General features: G+C 36.3%; 1 protein-coding gene across 3 annotated transcripts in view; it reads right to left on the bottom strand.

Moving 5' to 3' along the window:
* Window positions 1-3,245: 3,245 nt before the first annotated feature.
* The window catches only part of dlgap2a (discs, large (Drosophila) homolog-associated protein 2a), a 183,204-nt gene continuing 161,540 nt past the window's right edge, over window positions 3,246-24,909 (bottom strand). For 2 of the 3 annotated variants that reach the window (XM_032547866.1, XM_032547867.1), the window contains 6 exons: window positions 20,041-20,426; window positions 12,942-13,030; window positions 12,356-12,795; window positions 12,168-12,259; window positions 6,714-6,866; window positions 3,246-6,594 (listed from right to left, as the gene is read on the bottom strand). In XM_032547866.1, coding sequence (XP_032403757.1) covers window positions 6,388-6,594; window positions 6,714-6,866; window positions 12,168-12,259; window positions 12,356-12,795; window positions 12,942-13,030; window positions 20,041-20,426 — 1,367 coding nt within the window. In that variant the 3' untranslated portion in view covers window positions 3,246-6,387. Of the gene's footprint in view, window positions 6,595-6,713; window positions 6,867-12,167; window positions 12,796-12,941; window positions 13,031-20,040; window positions 20,427-24,909 lie in introns of all 3 variants that reach the window. The other variant, XM_032547864.1, reaches the window with a different exon arrangement.

Below are 24,909 nucleotides of genomic sequence, written 5' to 3'. Positions count from 1 at the left end.
AAAGATATCTCAAGTTGTTTAAAAAGCAAATAAAGCTGAAAAGAATTCTATAAAACATAAATAAAATAAAAAGTTGCTTACTCCAATTTTCAGTGGATAAAATTCCACATATAATACCATATTATCATGATTAGAAAACTGCTATTCTGGATTTTGAACAAGATCCGCTCCTCTTAAATGTAAGATTTTTAGTTTGATGTGCTCCTGACTGCTGGAGTTGTCTAAGAACTGCAGAATTGTGGCAGCTGTCGAGTCTGGTGAAGGATTTCTAGAGGTCTCAAAAAAATTTGAAACCAGCAGTTCCACTGTACGGAATATAATCTGTAAGCTGAAAACTTTCAAAACAATTCCCATCATGCCCAGGTAAGCGAGTTCATCCTGACAGCAGAACACAAGATACTAGGAGAAATTTCTAACCCCCTCAATTTATCAGCACCAGACCTACAGCAGGGTGTTACTGTGGATATCAAAGTACATGCCTGTACAACAAAGAGACTGTGCAACTTCTCCTTTCATAGGAGATGTGCAGAATGGAAACCTTTGCTTTTTAAGACAAAGTGTTGCCAAAGAGAACATATACAACTTCTAGATTAATGTTCTTTGGCTAAATGAGCCTAAAACTGAATATTTATGTCCAGGAAAGGACCTTACACCAACTATGGAGTATGGAGATGGGAGTATTATGCTTTGCGGATGCTTTCCAGCATCAGGATCTGGCCAGCTCACTTCTATAGAATTCACCATGAATTTCCCTGTGTCAGAGGATGCCTGACGAAATTGTGAGTTCATATATGAAAAAAATAAAGCAGAATTGTACCCTGTAACATGACAATGGCCCAAAACATAACAGTAAATCCACAGAGGACCTCCTAAAAACTAAGAAATGCGACAAGAAGCATTTCACGGAAGTTATTTTAGCCACTGGGTGACACTAGTTATTAAGAGTTTGCATGTTTTAAAGTCTTCCTCAGAATATACATACAGTATTTTTTGATAATGTTTGATTAATGAGTATTACAAGGTTAATTTTTAATATTTGCTTGTGAATCACCCACTTTTTCCATGTCAGGAGATATATTAAAACAAAATTAAACATTGATATTTCAACATTTTTTCAAGAAGAATGTAATATTTTATAGGGTGCTCGAATTTCTTAACATGATTGTACATATTTTTTTATATGAATATGGTGAAGCAGGCCTACTTCTATTGCTCAAGTCTGATCGATCCCTTTTTATTTCCTTGTGAGTTCTGGCACTGATCTTGCATTGCTACTTAGTGCTATTCATTCATGGACGTTACTAGACAAATGGTCTTGTTGATATTAGTGCTACTTGGAGGAGCAGGAAGCCATATTTTAAACTGAACCAACGTAATGGATATGCAAGACTTCTACTTAGTTCTGCTCGTTTTGCATAATTAAGATAGTTCACAGTCACTTCATTGACAGCCTTCAACAAAGTCAGCCTGGGAGAAACTCACAAAGGCCAATGCATGTAGTGCTGATGCTTAAAGTTTTACAGTGTGGGCTGCTATTCAGCAACACATTTATCAACACAAGCTCTGAAAGGCCTTGGAGGGTATTTGCTTGATCTCACCAAGGACCAAAAATCTTACATAAGCTGCTTTGCTTAGTCAAAGTCAGGCAGAAAATTACCCAGTGCAGAGCCTTGCCATTCTCACTGAACAGCCTTGAAGCTACACACAGCGTACAACACCAGCAGTTCAGGGCTCAGTGCAAGAGCGCCGGTCTCCTTTAAGCCAGCATATGTCAGGCCGAGTCTGTCTTTCTACGTCTTGCTGCCTGCCACTCTGGCAACAGCAGAGAATGAGTCAGCTCTGCCAACGGTCTGGCATCAAACACACAGGCAATAATTGGAAATCCAGTGTTATACTGTTAAAGGTTCCTTAAATTGTGGCATAAACGGCAGAACTATGTATGAACTCACTCTCATACTTATCACTCTTACAGATTTCCTCTGCATCAGACTTTGTGACACACAAATATTTCAGATTATCAAGCAAACTTCAGTTTCAAAGATAACCAGACTAAAGACAAAAAGGTTCTTTCAAAAGATGACTTCAACTAGTAAGGGAACAGACATACTCCAAACCAACCTGGCTCCATGTGAAAAAGTAGTTAAACTGGCCACAACTGACATTAATACTCTGCAGTAACTGGAAAACAATCTTTTACATCACTGTAGAGGAACCTGAGTCCACTCTTCTTTGGAGACTTCTTTGCCACATTACAGATTTTTTGAGAATGTTGTACCCATTTAAAGCTATACTACAGCTGTAATGTCAGGCATGCAGTCCAGAATTTGTCAAGTCTACCATTTTGGTAGAGAACATAACTTATGATTCCATCGATTATGGCAAATTGATTTTTTTCTGTCTTTGCTTTCTTTGCCACATATAGATGCTTCACATTATTAAACATAAAATATTAATAGATAAATGTAACCTGAGTTAAGAGGAAAAAAAAAGTTTCAAGGGATTATTTTGTTGAGATTAGGCAAATGATAACCAAATCACCTGACCCTATGTCAAACATTAATCTTACCAACCTGTAAAATTATGACTTAACATTTATTAGTCAAGCTGCAGAACAAAATCTTCTATAAGCAGTAAACATAATATTAGTAGTGTGTGTGGCTCTGTCAAAAATGTAATTATAAATAAATAAATATATATATATATATATATATATATACTATATATACAGTATGTACTGTATATATATATATACTGTATATATATATATATAACATATATATAGTATGTATATATATACATACAGTATATACAGTATATAACATACAGTATATGTATATGTATATTTTTTTAAGTATCAAGAATCATAAGTTTTATATATATGGCACACAAAATGTTAAGTTGTATCAATGGTCTTTACTCTGTTTTAGATTATATTTTTAAATGTTTACACATATATTATGTGTAGAAATGTCCTATCAGATATTTCAACCACTTTTTATATTTGTTTTATTTTAAACAAAATTCTACCAGGCTAAAACTTTCTCTGTTAGTTTTGTTATAATGGTCAATGTCACACATTATATAGTATACATCACCCAATATAATGGCAACGTTGACACTGAAACTTTGACACTGAAACTTACTTTAGTTATACTTAAGTTTCAGTGATACTTAAATGTCTTTAATTGCTATTGAACTCACCCTTTAATAAGGTGAAGCAAAGCAAACACACAGTAAGGAACTGCTCAGACTTAGTGCTAACATCATATAATTAAGAGTTCACAGATTTATGGGTATCAGCACAGGTGAAATTAAAATGTGTGTACTTGTGATGAGATCATATACGTTCTGAGTACAAATGAGCATGAGGGCTGCATCATGCAGTTGGAGGTCAGCTTGGCACACCCTATAACCTGAACTGCATTTGTTAAGTTAAAAAAAAACACTTTAGATCTGCCTAAGCCACCTAAGTACTCTTGCAAAATTTGTGACTTTACTCATCAGTTGTGTTATATGAATATACTTGGCACAATAAAGTTCAACAAAAGTCAAATCCTAAGTTTGGTCTTAGCAGCATCTCACCTGTTAAACTTCTTGAAATTCACAATTTCACATTTTCTGATGAAAGCATTCACTTCAACGAGGGAGGTTTGAAAAATGTAGTACATATTTTAGTCTGAAAAACTATTGACTGAACATGTAGCCAATATTTTGATCCACCTCAAAATATTGGCTCAGATTCCCAAGCATTTAATGATCAGTGTCAGGAGAACAAAACTTAGTTTTTGTTTCCAGAGGGAGAAAAAGTCTAATCTAGGAATCTTTAAGTAATAGTTTTATTTTGGTTTCAATTTATTTCTTTTGCCTTATTTCAAACTGGTATTTATCGTTCATGTTGACAATACTTTTTCTCAGCTCAATTTAGAGTGGAAGAAATGCATTCAAATGCTACATTTATTCTACCCTATACAATTATGCTTAATGTTTGAATTTTTGTGACAGTTATTGAGAAAATATCCATTCATAGATCAATTTCAACTTATATTCAATTCTTGTCCATAAACGTCAAATACTAATGTACAATGTAACTCTCATTGCAAAATATTAGAAGAGTGGAATGTATTATGATCATAATAGATCAGCAGAGATCACATCACGCCATCTCAATGATTTACATAAGTTTAAATAAAACAAAACATAAAACTATTAATAGGATTAAAAGAGGTTTACCCACCAGAAATATCTAAAAATTGGTTGTTATTTATCTTATCATCAGTTGTTCAAGACATAGACCTTTTTAACTAACATACACACAAAGCAAAATCTGCACTGCCAATTTGACCATACTGTAACATACAGTATGTAACATACTGAGACTCACCATGACAAAACAAACGAACAAAAATGGAGACATTTTGCAAGAAAATACCCCAATCGAGCAAAAGTTGTAGAATACAATGTTCTTTCTGACTAGATTTGTGTTGATTTCGAATGAATCCTCCCTCAAATAGTTATTTTCTGTCATAGTGGGGAGGAGAAACAGCTTGTTTGAGCATTGTTTCAAGTTATTTCAAACATTATCCTCATCATATCCCATTTAACGCAAGTTTTTAGGAATATACTTGTGAAGTTTCTACTATTTGAGACTTAATATTTGCATCCCCCGGGAAATCCTTTGCCCCAGTTTCAGCTTGTTAATTCTGATCTTTTCGTTAGAGGGACTTCGTTATGATAATTTTCAGTATATTTGAAAATCAAGAAGCAGTTCATAGCTTAAAGAAATATTGACATTTTGTTTATGTTTTGATGGTTACTTCTTATCAGTCCTCATTAGCTGTGGACTGAAGGCGCAACTTGAAAGTGTTTGGGAAATGATGAAAACTGAGCAGCAAAATTCTATGTGCCTCTGATCATCCAGATATTTCGAAAGCAAACATAAGGAGGGGGATAAAACAGCATAACATTCCCACTCACAATTAAAAAAATACAACAGTACTATTATGAACTTGGTTATGTACATTTCCCTTGAAAATATTGAGAATTATATTAAGTGCATAAGTGCATTTGTCTACACATTTTAATCTAAGGAGTTACATAAACTTTCATAGTTTTTTTTGTTTCTTCTCTACTGCATTGACATGATGAAATGTTGGCACAAGACTTGCAGGTTTACAGCTTCAAGTAAATGTCTGAAAGATGGCAACATGAACATTGGATATTTAGAAAACCGCTGTGAAAGGTGCACATTAAACAGCAAGTAGATGTTATTTCTACACCAAGTCACTGAACTTGGGTGCATCTGAATAAAGTAAAATATGATTAAATGAGACATTTTTTTCAAGACATTCACATCAAAAAGGGAAAAGGTATGTAACATAGATTAAATACAAACTCCACAAGGAGGGTAAGCCACAAAAAGTCTTTTTTTTTTTTACCAATCTTCCATTCATTAGAATAACATGAATGGAAAGTTGAGTGGAAGGAAAACTGTGACTGAAAAAGGTACAGTCAAACATTTCACTATAATTAAATAATTTTTTTAAAATTTCTCTTACATAATATTCAAAATCTGTTAAACTGATTTTTGGGTTTCATTAGTACAAGCCATAATTACCAATTAAGTGTGAAATAATTGGTTTGTGAGTTTCACTTTTTGATTTGAATTACTGAAATAAATAAACTTTTCAATTATATTTAGATTTATTAAGATGCACACCTACATATTTTATCATGACTAAACATGGTAAAAGGCTGCATTTTTCACATCTAACCAATCAAACGCGTAGTAGGAATTGCCTGAAGCACCTTGAATAGGTAACCTGTACCATGTGCACATAGTTGAGGTATTTCAAGCATTGGCACTTTTTCAAACTCAACAAATTGGTGATATTTAGCCGTTGATTCAATCCTTTAAAGACTGCAGAAGCAAAGGTAATCTGTAGAGACTAAAAAATAGTGAACGGTTATAAACTTTGACCAATTTCATAGAACTCCAAATAAAAACATTGATGTTTAGCTCCAAGGTGTGGTTGCTGGTAAGGTTTTCAAAGCTGCACTTTTCTTCCTCTTAAAATGGCACTTTGCAAATGCTGAACAACTACAGATGTGTCCATCCAAGACATGAGAGAGATAATAGATCTTGATCACCAACAAACCAACACAAAGATCTAACCAACCCATGTCAGATGTACGTTTTTGGCAATGGAAGTCGAGCCTCGGCACATCCTACAGTCCAGTGATATTGGTGATGGGCACTGAGGATGGCTATCGGACCAGAGATGGATAAAGGAGGAGTTGAAAGAGAAGCAGTCTAGAAAAAAAGGCTAGTTTTAGAGTTGCTGGAGCACAGGAGCAGGGAAAGGTACAGATCCCTGATCCAACGTTTTCTCAAAGTCTAGTCTGAGCCTCTGGAATATAGATCTCAATGCTGTCCGCTCTCTCTGAGGCTGAGTTCTGCCGGAAAGAGGCTGCACGTTTGGCTGCCATGAGCCTCCGGCGTGCCTCCTGCCGGTGCCTGTCAGGGAGGTCCAGGGATTTCTCCCTGGTCACTGCACTCTTCTGTCTTACTGTCTTCTTTGGTACGGGAGCTGGTGGCTGCAGGAAGATGGAGACAATGGTCATAAGTCCCCTTCCCCGCCTACAACTTGCATGTGTGTTTTCCTTTTTGCTTCCACAAAAAAAAAAAATTACCAACCTGGACTCTGACTCCTTACCTTCTTTTCTGGGCTGTCAATTGGTCGCCAGTTGTTGTTCTTTATCTGCTGCAGCTGGTCAAACTTCATGTTGACGTCGTCAATGGAGAGCTGCAGCAGGTCCCAGAACCCAGCCAGGTCCTGAGAGGTGGGTCGCGGCATGGCGCTAGGGTCCTGGGGAGAAAATGCAGGATGCAGGAAACACTACTTACTGCATTTCAGCTCAAATCCACTAGGTGTCCTTATCAGACTTAAAAAAATCAGAGTGTAGGGAGACTACATCTGGCATATTTTCATGGACGAGATATGAAACAATAAACTGTCTTTGTCACGTTGGTCCTATTAATCATTTGATTTTGCAGATGAAGAGAACACAGATTGAGAAACGCTCCACTGTCCCCAAAGCTGGCCTGGTTCAGGTTTTAGCGAATCATTAATTCCTACTTAATATAGAAATTTGTTTTCTGCTTCACCTTTCTTCACAATAACTCATCCATATTTTCTAAAGCAGTATAAAACAAAATGATGTGTAAAAGAACAATAACTAATTGGGTGCTAAATCATGCTGACAATGTGCCTAAAAGGAATATCATCACAATCCACAGATTATAAGAACTTTTTCCCGAAACGTAATCCTTATGTTGTGAACCATCTTTATATCTGTTCAGATAATTCATCACAGCAGATATTTATCACAAAAGAGCCTGAGGAAAAGCATGTGAGGAATCTCAGTCATGAATGAATCATGTATGTAACAGCAGCATGATGCAACAGATTGGATATGTTTTACTTGTGAGCCATGCTAGGGAATTATCTTAAAAGTATATTGACTCCTAAAATTGTTATTCACTTTGTGAAAATACACTTTTTGTGTCAGTGCCATGCCCACAGTATGAATAAATTAGGACCTTCTCTGTTTCCAGCTAAGATTATCAAAACTGTTTTCATTTTTTTAAATGCCAGAATTAAAGAAAGAAAGAAAGAAAGAAAGAAAGAAAGAAAGAAAGAAAGAAGGAAAGAAAGAGAGAAAAAGAGGCAGAGAGAGAGATTTTATTACTTATTGAAAGGTCAAGAGACCACCTTAAAAGAATTTGGGGATGGTGGGAAAGGATAGTGAGTAAACTCAATTCATCAGCTGAGATAATGCTACCATACATTAATTACATCCATTAATTAACTTTTTTACTTTAATCAACACAGAAAATAATCCTACATCAGTTCATATCTGCTCTGTCTTCTCAAAACCCCAGTTGGTCATGGCAGATGGCCGCTTGTACTGAGTCAGGTTCTGCAGAAAGTTTCTTCCTGTCAAAGGGGAGTTTTTCCTCTTCACTGTCACTACAATCATGCTCAGAGGGATTGATGTCAACGACACAATGCAAGTGATATTCTGCTGTTTGTATGTGCTCATCCAGAGGGCTGAATGCTGCAAGTCAATGACTCAAATCTGATGGGCTTCCTTGGATAAAAAACTTTAAATTTCTTTGAAAAATTAATTTGATTTTCTGTGTTGTTTGATAAATAAAATTAATTTCCAAGTTTAAGTGATTTCATTTAAATACTTTTTTGGTAAAGACCCTCAAGACATTTGTTGTGAATTAGCGCTATATAAACAAACTGAATTGAAATGTGGTAATAACCTTTAACCTTTAAAGGCAGGTCTACCACATGGTAAGATAGTTTATGCAAACCTTTTAATTCCCTTTTTTTTTTTTAGAAAATACAAATATATTATAGTATACCTAAATGAGCAAAAACAAGAAAAGGTCAGTCTACCAATTATAACTATTTCTACTTTGTATGCAAAATATCTGGTTTCAGATTTATTCAATAAGGCTATATATGAAACACAACAAAGATTTGATCTCTAAATCTACAGATCCAAGAGAACTTTCAGATTTTATATTTCTTACACCCATTTTTATGACAAATAGACATGGCAATTTGATAACCCAGAGATACCTTTTCTTGTGACATTTAGATGATGTGACTGCTGATTTTCTCTTGTTGCTGTATAATGGTTTCATAAAATTCACAATTCTGTAGCAGAGCTTTGCATTCTTAAGATTTTCCAGTAACACTTTATCTGAAGGGATGTGTATAAGCCTGAAATGACACTGTCATAAACATCACATAACACCTGTCATTAACATGAAGAAGTCATCATAAATGTTTATGAACTGTTGTCATGAAGTGTCATTTGGTGAATAATGACAATTTTAATGCACAGTTCCGTTAAGACTTGCATTAAATGTTCATGCAAAATGTGAACTTTGCATGGAAAGTGCCATTATTTACCGAATGACTCTTCATGACAATGGCTATAAACATTCATGAAGACACCTTAATGTTGATAACAGGTGTTATACCATGTTTATGACAGTGCCACTGCAGTCTTATGCACACCCCTTTAAATAAAGTGTTACAGATTTTCCTTTGTCGCCCCTTTTTAACTAATTTTTTCCCTATAATACATTTTCTATTGGGCTTTGAAAAAGTATTTGGTTCCTGATATATTTTTTGTTTTTACAGTTTGGCCACACTTCCATGTTTCAGATCATCATACACATTTTAACATCAGTCAGAAACAGATTGTGTAAATACTAAATTTTATTTTCAAATGATGACTTCATTTATTAAAAGAAAAGGAATCCAAAGAGACCTATGCAAAAAAGAAATTGCCCAACGTGTTAAATCATGAATAAACTGTGATTAACCATTATTTTTTCTTTTCTTTATTTTTTTGAAAAGCTGAGTTCAATTTTTCTCAAACCTGATTACTGCCAAACCTGTAAAATCAAGAAATTAATTAAATAGAACCTGTTTGACAGCATGATATGAGGAGAAACAAGGTCAGTGAGATCTATCAACCTGGAAAAGGCTGTAAAGCCAATTTTAAGGCTCTGGGACACTAGCAAATGACAGTGAGAGGCAATGAGTGCTCCGAGGTAAAAAGCACTGCTGATCAAAAAGAGCACACATGTCCTTTCTCACATTTGGCAAAAAACATCTTTATGATCCCAAAGAAGACAAAAGAATACATTTTTGGTCAGTGTGCTCACCAATTCATTTGCTGTAAATAACGGAAAACATCTGGATGACTTGTCACATTCAGCCATCAGTTAACCTCAACCACACTGGTAATACAGGAAGACTGATGTGAATCTAGAACATCCCTGAACAGCTCATAAAAAACTATATCAAGGGTTTGGCCTTGTCTTAGTCTTAACTAAAGGTCAGAGATGATGTTTGAAACCCCTCCAATGACATAGAATTAAAACAATTCTGCCAACAGAGAGCCAAGAGCTCTGAACAGGGAATAGGATATACTACTCTTATCTTCAAATACAAACTGAAAGCCTATGCATGCCAGGTGCTTTATTATGCACATTAGATGCCAAGTTTAAAACATCCTAAGGTTTCCAGAGTTGTAAGATTTAATTTGAATTGGGAGTTTTAAGGGTTGGCTTTGAATATTAAGCCGTTCAGCTCCCCCCAATGAAGCACTTAAAATATGCTGTCTGTCTTTGAAACATTTCAAATAAGACTCTCAGAAAGTTAATTGAGGAGTTCAAGTTTGTGGGGGATTTCATAGATGAAGTCAAAATATAGTGATTTTTATTACATATAGATTTATGCGGTCAGACCTTTTTAACTAAAGTAAATTCTTCCCTAAACTTACATAACACTGTCTCTTTTAGCAGGAAAATTACTTGCCTTTTCCTGTAAGGCTGCTTCAGACTATCTAATCCCCAGGTGCCATTCCTTCTGAATGAGTGTTTTCTGCTGCATGCTGCAAAAAACAGCAACTCTATCTCTCATAACCGCAAACCAGCTTCATCTAAAAAGTTGCCTACCTGACTGTGTTCTGTAAAACAACTTACAAAGAGCACAAGTATAGAAGAAGAATCTCCAATCTTGTGCATGGTACAGGCTACAAAAGCACATGTTCATTTCAAAGCTAAATTACTAATTACACACCCACCCATGTTCCTTTATTTGAGCATTTCGAAATGCTCAAATAAATAAGATGATTGATGGTTGTTGATGGACAATGTTGCTTAAATCTGTTCTATATTCAGGCAGCTGTTATATGCTTGTAGAGTACTAAATGTCTGAAATGGGGTGGGGATAAAGATTGTGAAGTTACATGACTGCATCTAAAGACACAATGTTTTTTTTTTCCAAATTGCAGTCCAGTCCTTTGTGATCCTTTAATTTAAGAATGTGAAGTGATTAATGCATTATGAAGAAAATTGCAGTCAGATTTTCCAAAGTTCAATCTAGACTTCATTAACCAGTGCTACAAAAACCAGTGTGACCCATTTAAAGCTTGTACACCAACATGTCAAACGCTGCAATAGAAAAGTAAAAGGTTTTCTACAGAGAGCTTATATTTTAATTTTCACAACTTTTTCCTTTCAACTGTGTTCAGGCCTGTATCTCAAGATAGTTATTCTAATTTCAATGTCAAATCAAATTACCCTAACCCAGTGGTTCCCAAAGATTTTCTGGGCCCCCCTATGCATTACAATAAAGAAAAAAAAAAAAATCAACTGGGCACAAACATCGTTCAACCAGACATAAACCTATACACATATTTTGTTTTCAAACTCTACTGAAGTTTTTTTCACACTTCTGGTTGCAACAAAACACACTACAAACCATCTTTACAGTGAAACACTTTTGTGTAACTGTTTTTTTTTTTTTCATTTATCCATACCGTTTCCCACGTCCCCCCTGCAATTGCACTGCGACCCCTTAGGGAGCGCGCCCCACACTTTGGGAACCACTGCCCTAACCTATGGCTGTTAAGCCAAGTCAAGTGGGGATGGACAGTACTGTCAATAGGTGTCAGAAAAAGTGAAAAACAAAAACAATAAAAAGGAAAAAGTGAGAACTAGGTATTCAAGAACATTGTGTTGATGCTGTTTTTGGAATGCTGAACTCAGACATTAACTCATAACACCATAGTTGCTCAAGATAAGATGTTAGCTAAGTATCCAATTTGAATTCTTGATTAATAGGGTGATATATCTAGTAAGGAGAAGAAAGTCAGGAGAAATGTTGTCTGAGAGTCCAAGCAACTTAAACTGTCACTCTCACTAAGTATTTCTGTAATTTACCACTAAAGATTATTGATTGCTTGTGCATTCAGGTAGATATTTTCCAGTTCTGACCAGCAACGTTATTATTATCTCTAAAGGCGGTCAGCAACTCTTTTTATCCAAATACTTTATATTTGTGGGTCATGCAAATAATTGTGGAAGTTTCTCCCTTTTTCCACACAATTACTCTGTTAAACCCAGAATTCATTCAAGATTTCTAGGTCTTGAAGCTCTAAATTGTGTTATGTGCTCTTTAAATGTCCCTTTTAAATTATAATCATGCTTTTTAGCATGCCTCTCATTTGAAAAAAAGCATGTAGAGCTTAGTACAAATAGTTGACATCTCTAATACATAACCTTGTCTTACCAGATTTTGCTGACACAGCCAGTAAAATTGTTGGAATTTCTGAGACATGAGCAGCTGAGCACTTCCCACTGCACTTCGAATTTTACCTAAAACTGAAGAAGAGACACAGTGTGATATGTTTTCATTACAATTACAATCCACTGAGGACCCTTGGTTCATGCTTGACATGTAAAGCATGGAATGCTTACGTTCCTCTGAGAGGTCATTCTCCTCAGCTTCTGCCTCCATCTCTTTACACCAGGCTTCCATCCTCTTGGTTTCCGTGTGGAGCAGCTGCATGAACCAGCTTCCATCTCTCCGGAGGCACGGAGACACCCTTCCCGACTCACCTGCCGAAGCTGCACTCTCCCGTGGGGACGGAGGCTCTAGCTGCCAGCTTGTCTCGCTGGTGGTCTCGCGTGGACTGGACGGTTCAGCGGTGGTGCGGTAATCGTCACGGTAGCTAAAGAGGCCTTGCGTACGGACAGTGCGCACTGCTCCATATTGCGTAGGAGTACTGGGCTCTGAATGACGCTGAAAGCCCCCACCAAATTGCAGACCTTTGTCTTCCATAATGGGAAAGCCCTCCAACTCCAGGTCAGCTTGAACAGCTGCCGTCACACTGTTGGAGCGTTTGAACCTTCCCTGTCTGAAAGACAAAGCAGAAGATGAATGAAAATCAACAAAATTACATGTAATGGCAGTGAAAACAGGGCTAGCATTTATTATAGAGAGCTCAAACATCAAAGGCAGAATTTTTATAATAATGTAACATCCTAGGCACCATTAGCTCACCCTTTTTTGTCATCCTCCACCTGGATCCCGACAGAGTGGTACTCCCGTGAGCCTTTGCTTTCAGACTCCGAGTCCGTGGCTGCTTCCACCTTGGTTGAAGAAACGATAAAAACCAACAGTGCTTCTCATTATGTGAGCTGCCATTCCCCTGTGCCTCTGGGTTTATTGGGTTGGGACTGGACCGAGCAACTTAACTGTACATGGCACGTCAGAAAGTAAACACTGTATGATTTATTAGAGGCTGCAAAGACTAAAAGACTGCAGAGGGCTGCTACTATGGACTGTGGGTTTGTACAGAATTTAGCACTTTCATGAATTTAATTGAAACAGGAAATGTTATATCAGACAGCAAAAAGTAAATTGCAGCTGCGGGTTTATGGTGGGTTGCTTCTAGATTTTCAGAAAAATGGCTCACTAATCACTACGAGTCATTTTCATCTTTTAGAGTTTGAATTTTATGAGGGCGTCACCTGCAACCTCTCTCTTTTCTCTAACCCTGACTGAAGTATGCTTTTATTTTACTGAAACATCAAGTCCAACTTATTTTTCACCGGGTAACAAATGCTTTCTCCTGCAGTGAGTGGCAGAGCGCAGGAAGCATTTCCTGCTAACATTAGCAACTGGGAATCATGCATGCTCACACTTAAATTATCATAATCACTTAAGCATTTTCTGTTGTTACAACCGCAAACTTCTGTGTATTTTCAATAGACTGCAAGTAGGGGATCAAGCAACAAAATGTAATGTGATGTGGAAACTCAAAGGATACAACCCTGATTAGATACATCATAAAACCACTTTTTATTGCTATAATAGAATGAGTTTGTGAACAGAAATGTTTGAGTCTCCACAGATTCTCAATTGAACTTAGTTTCTGACTTTGACGAGGCTATTACGACGCAAAAAATATTTCTCTCATCTAAACCATCTCATTGATGTTCCAGCTGTATGTTCAGTGCAGAGATATCATGGGCTGCTTTTGTGATTAATGCTCACCATGCCTAGCCTGTCACTTTCGGTGCGAGACTATGCCTTTGGAGGCTTGTTGTTGTGTCATGTTGTTCCTATTTTAAAACGATTAATTGAACAGTGCTTTGTGAGATGTTCAAAGCTTAGGGCATATTTTACCCATTTTAAAATTTCTATGCCAGTGTTTCCCTGAGCTGTCTAATGTCTTCCTTGCTGTTTGTTTACTAATGTTTTCTAACATTACATAAATCAATGAATGTTGTGTGGCATCATTGTTGGCTGTTCTCAACAAATATAGAGACTATCATAAAAACACTACAAATTTGTAGTTTGACAGGTTATACTAACAAGGATCAGCTATTATTGATGCCACTTATGATAATGCCTTTAAGAGTTTTGAAAATAATGCCTAAGACATAAAGAATAGGCAACAACTGATGATATACCAAATACATAAAGGAGGCAGGAAGTTTTTTTTTATTTTATTTTATTTTTTTTTTTACTAAAGGGAACTCAATACCAAATGATTCATACTTACAAAGAGCCTTTTCTTAGATTTTGAAAAGTCTTTAGTGCCTCGTTCATACACGTTTTTTGTTGTATGTTAGATGAATTATCTGCTGCTCTTTTCTCTCTCTTCAGGCACACACAATAATGATCATATCTAGAACGTGGAGTTCAGTTTCTTGCCCTGAGTGTCTATGACACCGAGATACCATTAACCTTGCAGTTGGTGAATGACCACTGTGTCTGCTAGCGGCATTCCTTGAGTGAAGAGGACTTAAAGTTAGCAGTAAGCAGATGTTCAGCACAGAGGTGTACAAATTTATTTAAAAGTAACTTACATGTTTTATTACATTATTCAAAAATGCCTGTGGTTAATTCAGGCTGTGAAAAAGAGTACGACTTGCAGCAGAAACCAGAAAGGCTGAATGCACGAATTGTTTGCAGGATTTAGGAAATGTTTGTGCTCAGGTAAGAATCAATATTCTGTGGGAATGCCCACAGAGGCAGTTGTTTAAGAAGGGCACACCTCAATAATTTGCTAATATTATTGAGGTTATTATTAGCTCTTTGACCTCTAGTTTGGGTCCATAATATTGATTAGATCTCAGATTTTGTTTAGAAAAATAATCTATGTGGGGTGGTAGTGGCACAGGGATAAAGCGTGCGACCCATGTACTCGGCTATCACAAGTTCAAGGATTGTTGACCTTTGCCGAATGTCTTCGTCCCCTCTCACAAGCTGTCAAATAAAGGCCACTAGAGCCAAGAAAACCCTTTAAAAAAGACCTATCTTGCCTTAACACTTGCTTTCAATACTTCCATGTGTTGCCATGATTACATTCACACAAAGAGTCTTCAAAGACTCTTTGTCTGTCTTCGAAGATGGCCCAGAGATTGTAAACACCTTATATAAGCTGTGAAATACAGTCTAAAATATGACTTCAATAATTATTTTGTCTTTTAAAATAAACATAAAATCTTATTTAACAGCTGATGCTGTCACACAGCTCTTATTGTAAACAGTTAATAAATGAACATGAACATGACTAGAAAACAAATCTGTTGAATGCTTCTGTTATACTTCATTGCTTTGTAGTTCTTAAAAAGAAGTCAGAATCAGCCAGATTGGCATGATTCACAACTGTACATATCCAACAGCGTTTGCAGACTAAAACACTCTTATCACACCATGTAGCACTCCCTGCAGTCTAAATCCAAAACCATCTTCTTTCTCACTTTAACTATGTCTCTTCACAATTTCTTTCTCTTGTTCTTTGTTGTTCATCACCACCCAAATTATGTCTTTCACCTCTCTCTGTGAAGCATTCACATTAATTTCCTGCTGCCACAATCTTTCTTCTTTCTCTGCAGACTGACAGACATTTCTGTTTGTCATTTGAATATTTTTTCTTCTGTTCAGCCTAGAGAGTCTTTTCTTTCTATGTGACAGAACCAGCTATGGTTTAAAAAAGGGTAACAAATAAAAAAGCTGATGTTTTTAATCCAGATATTAAGAGAAAACATTTAGTTTTGCATGTTTTATTGGACATTTTGGAGCCATATTTTGACAGTTATTTTAAGTGTGTTCTGTATCACTAACATATGTCCCGACTTTATTTAGGATCAAACAGTGCATGCAATGCAGTCACATTGCCAGCACTGTTTTCCTACAGCCAAGCATAATTACTCTGGTAATGCCCAGATGTGTGTTCATGTCAACTGGAGTTAATTTGTCTAATATTTGGTTCATGAAAAAATGCCTTCTCAGCTTTTTGGCAGCCTCTTGCTCTCTGTCATGGTGCTAACATTTTGCTTAAAACACATCATGCTGACATAACTTCAGGATAATTATGGCTGCATGTCTTTTTTTGCAAATATGTTTACCCCAAGTTTCATTTCTATAAAATTTGGCAAAATAATCCAAAACAAATAAATAAATCATTTTAAAGCATTGCAATAGGATTACTGTGATAGAAGAGCTCTGGTAAGCAATAGTGGATGCATCCTTTGAAGGCATATATACTATCTTGCAAAATATTCATTAACCTTATGAGATTACAAAACTTCATTTGATTGACATAGTAATGCGTAGTTGTTAAGTTGAAAGGGACAAAGTTTTTACAAATAAAAGTCTGAGAAGTGTAAAGTGTGTTTGTATTCTCTTCAATTAAACCTGTAAGGCTATTGGGGTATTTCTCTAGTGGCTAGAGAATGAATTTAATTTTTCCATGCTTCTTTGCAAAATATCTCAAGCCAAGTCAAATAAGATGGAGAGCACCTATGGACATCACTTTTCAAAACACATTTCTTCTGAATTTAGGTCCTAACTTTGATTGGACCCTTCAATCATGATGTATACTTTGATCTAAATCATTCTACTCTATTTCTGGTTGTTGGTTTAGGGTTATTGTCCTGGTAGAAGTTTAACCTCTGCTCTATCTCAAGTCTTTTGCAGTCTTTACTATGGTTTATTCCCCACAGCAAATGCAGTTAGTGTTCAAGATGAGGGCACAAAAAATTCAGTTTCTGTTTTATATGACTAGATCTGGATCTTTGCAGGTCCTCCAGATTTACAAAGGTCATGGAATAGCTGTATTTACAATGATAAATTACAGATAGACCGTATTTACTATTTGATTTCTTAAGGAACTGGATAACACTGCACTTTATTTAGGATATCAGATTAAAAAAGGGATGGATACAAATTCCTGTAGCATCATTCAAATTCTTATTTGTAAAAAGTCTTAACATATGTCTTCCATTTTAAAGTAATCTGCTACTTTGTGTTGATCTAAAACATAAGAGCCAAATAAAACAAATTTAAGGTTGTGTTTGTATTGTGACAAGATGTGGAAAAGTTAAAGGGGTGCAAATAATTTCACAAGGCCCTTTTTTTTAAACTCAACCTTTGGAATAAAGTGGTCAGCGTTTAAGTCGGGGAGTGACATTTTTGAAGATCTATTTTGTATTCTGTTGGGTGTCTGAGAGAAGCTGTTAGCGAGAAGGAAATGAGTGTGCGGCAGCTTGCTGAGGTGACCTCCATTACTTTGTTTTAGACACAGAGCAAAGTCCTGCTCATGAAAAGAGAATGAGGACTGATGAAAGACAAAATAGTCAGGGGGCTGTGCAATTTATGTCCAACAGGATTACTTACCCTAAAGGTGCTTTAGTGTATGTACGCAGAAACACTTAGGAATGCACATGCTTTCACACACACGGTCTCAATGATCACAGTCTCAATGATAGAACAGGTGTGGAAAATATGAGCATCAGCAGAAAGATATACACCTGGCAACTTTTCAAGCTTAAGTTTCAACCCCTTTGTTTACATGACCTCATCACGATGGTGCCAATTAAAAGAGTATGCTGAGAATGTAATTGCTTTGCCGTTTAAAGACAGGAAAAGTGCAGAGAAAGTGGCTTCAAAGTGGTCCCTGTGGGAGGCGCTGTGGAAAGTAAAGACAAGACTGTTGTCCATGAGGTTAAAGATTTCATTATTAATCTGGCTGACCTCTTACAGGATACAAATCAATCCAGAAGAAGGTGAATTTGTGCTGATTACACCACAAGTGGAAGAGAAGGCTGAATGTCTATATAGAATGAAAAAGAGGTCAGCAGGGGTTTCCAGCTATGCAATGATGTTTGAAATTCCAACGGAGTCCCTGCTGCTGTATTTAAGTCTTTTTAAAAATCTTTTTGAAGAAAAAAAGCTTTTAAGAAAAATAGGAATTCTCAACTTGAAAAGGTTCTAATAAAAACAAAGGACAATGAAATAAGAAAATTCTAATATTTACTGGTATTCTAATAGTGATGTCAGTTTTATTGACCAGAAATGTACTTGAAAAGAATCCAGAACATTTTGAAATGTGGCCTATAATCTATGCTTCATGGTGTACTTTAATCAGCATACTATTTAAAATCAATACATTCTGACATGTGGTCTAGTGGAATTTCATTAATTTCCCTTGTTAGAGCTGCAAATAGGATTAAAGGAGATTTGTTACACTGAAGATTAATGTGACCCAGTATTTGAGAACATGAAAATGAAAGTTCAGCTCAGAGTATCATTGTGGTTATCATTTTCTGTCTCACTCCATATGTTAGTTGAGTCACAATGTGGCCATTTAGGAAATTAAATAATTCTGGCATAAATGCCCTCACATTTTATATTTGATCAGGATTTCAATTTTGGATCTGCTAAAACATCTCTCTTTTGTTTCTATGTAAATTAACAAGCCCCGCTTGACTTGATGAAATTACATGAAAATATTCGGAATGAGCAAAATGTCTGCTAGATATTCGCTAAGCATTATTCAACCAAACATGAACAGCAGGATCAACTGACTTGGAAGGAAATAATTCATTAACTGACTGGTGCCTTTAAGGCAACATCTGGCAATCAATAGACTTAATGTAATTTGGGTGTTAAATCAATCTTGAGTAACAGACTTTCTGGGAAAAAGGAGAAGGCCATTACTTTGATTTCATTAGCACAAACTTAAAGAAATTCAGAACCTCCTGGCTGAGTTTGATAGAGCAGTGTTTTTTTTTTTTCCCCACACACTCATTTCAATGGTTTTATATAAAACTGAATGTGACCAAAAAGACTGGGCATTCAGTTCATACTTTTACATTGTTAAAATTTGAGAGTTCTCTGCAAGGAAGGAAAGAAACAAACAAAGAAGGAATATTTATATATCAATTTCAACATTAATCTAAGTAAGAACAGAATGAAAACCACAATACAGAAAGTGTGGGTACAGGAAGGTACGGGAGAATGAAGTGAACTAGAAAGAACAAAATGAGAAATTAAATCATGATAGTAGTTATAGCATCCATTTCCTTCATAGATGACCAGTTGATCATTAGCTGTAAAAAAAGAAAAGTAACATATATGGTCATGACGTAGCCAAAAACTATGAATTCCACACCACTGATCCCAGTTTACACACACTAATAAAATGTGAGACACATTTCAAAGAAATGACAAGACTTGATATTCCAAAACTCTCCTTCGATTTTCTAATGCTAAGACTCACGTAACCTGTGTTTTTCAAAATGATGGCAAATAGAGCAAGATAAGAAAATGTGAGTAGCTTTAATAAAAAAGATCTTGCCATTTGATTGTGTCTTTAAAGCAACACAAGTTGTTTACATCAGTAAAATCCACCCTAAGTACAGGACGAAGATAACAGTAGGAGATCATCAACACGTAAAACTTGAAAAACTTCTAAATATAGGTATGAATTACCTTAAGGTGATTAAGGTACCAATTTCGATACCACACAAGTATCGAAATTGTGTGGTTGAATTATCAGTGTGGTTGAAAACAACAAGGGAAGGGCAGCATTATTAAGGGAGGAGTGAATGAAACAATAAGTATACTACCATTCACCCAAAGCTGCTCCAGCTTGCATTGAATCTTAATTAAATGGTTTGCGGAGCGATGACTCACTCTTGCTATTTTTAGCTGCACAGAGGACAGCACTGTTTCTCTGCTGAATTTATGAGTGTGATACTTCTCTGGATTATTAAAGCTCTGCATAATTTAGAGTTGAGAATTGATGGACTCATGTGATCAAGTGAGGGATGTTTTTGCTGTGCACATTTATCTGATGACTGACCTGTATTCCTATAGAGGACCGTGGGGTTTTCAAGTACTCCTCAGCCTTGGACACCAGGATTGCCTTGTCACAGGTGAGCACTGAGCTGTGAGAGTCTGTGGATGGATGCCTTTTCCCTGCCATGATTCCAGCTGCCTCCATGGCTATTGTCACGGCCTTGGTGCTGTCCAGGCTGTCGGTGGAGTTATAGAGGGCCCTTCCTGGCGTCAGCCCAAGAGCGAGGCCATCAGGGCCCCACAGACCGCCATGAGGGTGCCGCCCCTCGTGGTAGGCATCCTGGGTGGATTCAGTGCTGCTCTGGGCTGTGATGGAGATGAGTGGTTTAGAGGTGGTGCGGGGCGGTACTGGAGGGGGGGTCTTCTTGTAGCTAGGTGTGTAGGTGATGGCTAAAAGATAGGGGAATATTTTTTTAAAAGTCAATGATCAAATAATTATCCAGGAGCAGATTATTGTTTTATAAATAAAGAACAAAAATACTCACGTTGTACTTGTAACCTTTTTCAGTAAAACATATTACCATAAAATATGCTGCTTATTCTTGTTAATACTATCTATTATAGTTACTCATATATTAGTAATGTGCATTTAAATAGTTGGACTCAATCAAAAAGAATCTAAAAACTGTGTAATCTATAGGCAATATTGTAACTACAAAAAACTCGTCAGATTTGACATTACATTTCCTTTCACTTTTTTTCTTGTGGCCACTTCGAAATTAGATGTAGTAAGAACAACTTTATATTCCATACCTGTGGTATCATAAGTATCAAAATATGAATGTTTTAATTGTATTCAAAAGAGGTTTTGTCTAAACATCTCTGAATATTTTTTGTTTAGTACTGCTCTGGCTGAACAGCTGTTTGTGCTGATGTTTCCTCATCGAACTATGGGAACCACACACCTGACGCAGTACACCTGAATAAATTATTTGGAACAAACAGATTGATTTCACACCACAGTATGCACTATTTCCTGTTCAACAGCTTGTGGTTTTGTAAGCTGAGAAATAAAAGGAGTTTCCATGACGTTCTATGACTTGTAACCAGATCAGAATTTCTAACCAGGACTGTTTGCAATTTAATCCCAGGAATCAGGATACACATGCTTTCCTTAAATATTGAGATGTCTAAGGGACATGGTTTCTTTCAATATTCAGATATTTAGGGAAATCATGTGTATGACTGGTTTAAAACACTGAAAAACAAAAGAAGTGTAGATAAAAAAAACAAAAAATACATGAGGATGACGACTAGAATACAAAGCTCTTAATTATAGTAGGACATATTGTACATTAGACGTTTTCCAGAAATGTGAGAATGAAATTTTCATTTTTCTTTCAATGAATTTTGAATGCTTTCTTCAATTCAGAAACACAACAAATGTACTGGTATATATATATATATATATATATATATATATATATATAAAGATTGTACATTTTACCTTTGCTGAAACTGATCTATTCTTGCAACGTTTCAACTAAAGCATGTTGCAAGAATGTTTTAGATGAAACGATTTTGCAACATGCTTCATCTAAATGTTTATAAAAAAAAACTTCATAATTTTATAACTCCATACAAAATTATGGAGTTAATTTTATATCTCTTCCTGGTTAACATGTGAGAAACAGCTTCTGGATGAGCGAGGATTTTGTGTTTAGCTGGTGTTTTAAAATGAAAAGGTCCTCTACCTCGATCTTTCTATATTTAACAATACAAGAGAGGAAAAAAATGGTTGGAAGTATCATAAAACATTTTAAAGCACTGAACGAATGAACAAGCCTGTAGAGCAGAGAAAACATGGAAATTTTTGCAGTGTGAGGCGTCATCAGGCATGAGTAATGGTGGAAAAATTAGGGATGCAATAAATAGCACCCGTACGGACGATCCTGCTCAGGGAAAGCTGACAACTCTTCTTACTACGTCCATTTGCTGACAGAAAGAAGAGGGATTATTTTTTGAAATGCAAATGAGAGGTTGGAGTTAATCTTTAGGATGACAGACTGATGAACAGATCACAAACACATTCTGAGATTTGACTTGTCTTTATTTTCTAACTCTGAGATAAAAGCTCACGCAGTGGAGTTTCATCCTGAAACATTTAAAGCAGAAGTATGCTTCATGCATTTTTGATCAAAGCTTAAAGAGTGTTTAGTTACTCCACTCTGAACCAAAGAAAGAAGGAAAATCACTCATTGAAGTTTATATTGTGGGTTCATCATTTTTGTTAGGGATTTAAGATGTGGTAATCTGTGTTTTTTTTCTGTTGTACATATAATGCATCACACAAATCTGTTGAAAACCCTTTTGTTAATCTCAAACTCCGACCAAGCTTCAAAAAAGCTGTGATGCTGAATTAATAGAATTACAACTTAATTACAATGCAGGCAGAACACTATAATTACAACATAAGCAAATTGTGCCAGAAAAAAGGGCTCTTTGTTTTGTAATATACAAATTGCATTTATTACTGTGAAAATGAAGCCCTCTAACAACCTTTAGCCTTTTGTTCACCTGTATTTTTAAAGTCAATACATAATCTGATCTGTGCAGCGTATTTTGTCTAAGCCATTAATGACTCACATTGCCAAAATGAACTTGTTGTGGATGCAGCCATGCATGCTAAAGAAAACAAAAACAGATCACCACACAAGGTAGACTGGGGATTTTAAGGGCAGGAAAAGCAGATACGTTTGAGTTTTCATCCGCTTGAGCATGTTTGTGCACATTACAGCTAGAGAGGATATATTTGGGAGTGTGGGACGATCCAGGGAGGAAAGTGATGACCCGTTCTGAGGGCATGATTCAGCAGGAGGACAGAAACAGAGCCATTATTAGCCAGAGAGTCATGCAAAGGGTAGTCATAATTCCTGTGGCCCTCTTGGCTGTGGCATTACTACTCAGCATTTAGATGAACAGAGCTTGGCCACAACTCAAACAAATCCCTCTGGAAGATAGACTATACATTGCTTTGCAACAGTATTCATAGCCCTTGAACCTTTCCATATTTTGTGATTGTACAACTGGAAACTAACACATTTTTAGGGAATTTTACGGAAAAAGAAACAGAAAGTAGTGTCAGAAGAAAAAAAACAGTTAAAAAAAATCTTCAGACATAAAAAAATAGCATGCATTTGTACTAAGATGTTCTCACTTTGGTATACATACATAATATTCAGTTCAAGCAATTGCATTTAGAACTTATCAGTAAAACAAGTTCCTTCGTTTGCGATTTAATCTCACAATAAACTCAGCTGTTTTGTGAAGCCTCAGAGAGTTTTCCATGAATGGACATCTGGAGTATTTTTGAGTAGAGAAATGGGCAAAGAAATTTCTAAAATGGTGGTACGTGTGTGTACTACCTTTCTAATTTGTGGAGGTACATGACAAGGTCTGCAGCAAAGATCCAGTGAAAAGTGGTTTGCACAGTATTGTATTGACTACATCACACTTATTTAGTGAATTGTACTTTTGTTTGCATCATAAAATAACATAAGAAACAAGGATTTTTATGTTATATATTAAAAAAGTTTAATGGGTTTGAATAATTTAGCAAGACACTTAAAATGTTTGAAATGGAGCACAGGAAAGTTTTAAGGAGAGTCAAAATACTCAGTGTGAACACCGTTTGAATGATCTCCCTTGAACGCCAGTGAAACCTGACACCAGCATCTACCATTGTGCCAGATGTTCTGGTTAAATGAAGACACACAGGTGGCGATTCAAACACTCCATCACTTTTCAGATCCCTCTATTTATCAGGCCTGCCTCGTATACCAACACAGGTGTCAGGATTTGGGATGGTTGTGGTAGTGGAGGGGAGATGAGTGTCAGGTCATTAAGTGTCTCTTTCTCTCCCCATTTGTATTTATCACTACAAAAGAAATACGGGCGCTTGTTTTGCAAAAGGCTGACTTTAAAGGATATTCAAATGACCTGGAGGAGGTGGAAGATGGATGGTAGACTCCATTATTGGCACAAGCACTGCAGACAAAAACAATAAGCAAAGTAACTCAAAAATAGCCACAACATATAAATCGCAGACTGCATGAATCATTATTCAAGCTTACTTAACCAACTCAGGATGGCTGGGGAAATTTTTAAAGTAAGTAACACAGTGATGAATCACTGTTTGCAATAAAACTGCAAATATAATTTTGCTGCCAGTCTGTCTTGCAAATAACAGGGAGGTTATTTACTGTCCTAAACTTCTTTCTAACCGTTGAACCAGTGTTTAACTGCATTTATTTTGGGTCCCGTAAATACTGCATCCTCACAGGACGTGTAAACATCTTTATGTCACAGGTTACATGCATGACAAGTAGATAGATCACAATAGGAGGAGACTCAGCATTTAGTGCTGTGTGTTCCAGTGATATGGCAGATGTTAGTTGTGTTTAAAAGAGGCTGGAATACAATGCAATCATAAATATGTCTGATGACAGAAGAGAAAGCACTATCGACCATTATATCTGTCAAGGTTAAACTCAGAAACTTTTATATGTCAATAGGAATCAGACTTTAACCCACTAAATAGCAGCACAAAACAATGATGAGCCCCTCCATTGAAGGTTGAGGAATATAACATTGCTAGTATGCAAAATGATGAATGACCTGTTCTCGTATAGCTCTTTATCTAGTCCAGAAGACCCCAAAGGGCTTTACAGTACATTCATCCATTCACACACACAACCACATGCTGATGGTGGTGAGTTACTACATTGTAGCCAAAACTGTACAGTCTGACAGCAGCGAGGTTGCCAGGCACTGGCGACAGCAGGCAAGGCGGTGAAGTAACTCCAACCATACTGTCACCACTGTTGCTCTAATAAATGATGAATGATGAGAACTAAAACAGACGTAACGACCA

The sequence above is a fragment of the Xiphophorus hellerii genome, chromosome 19 (assembly GCF_003331165.1).
Source record: "Xiphophorus hellerii strain 12219 chromosome 19, Xiphophorus_hellerii-4.1, whole genome shotgun sequence".
In the NCBI taxonomy this organism is placed as follows: Eukaryota; Metazoa; Chordata; class Actinopteri; order Cyprinodontiformes; family Poeciliidae; genus Xiphophorus; species Xiphophorus hellerii.
Note: the sequence above shows the minus strand (reverse complement) of the source record. Positions and strands in the feature narration are given on the sequence as shown.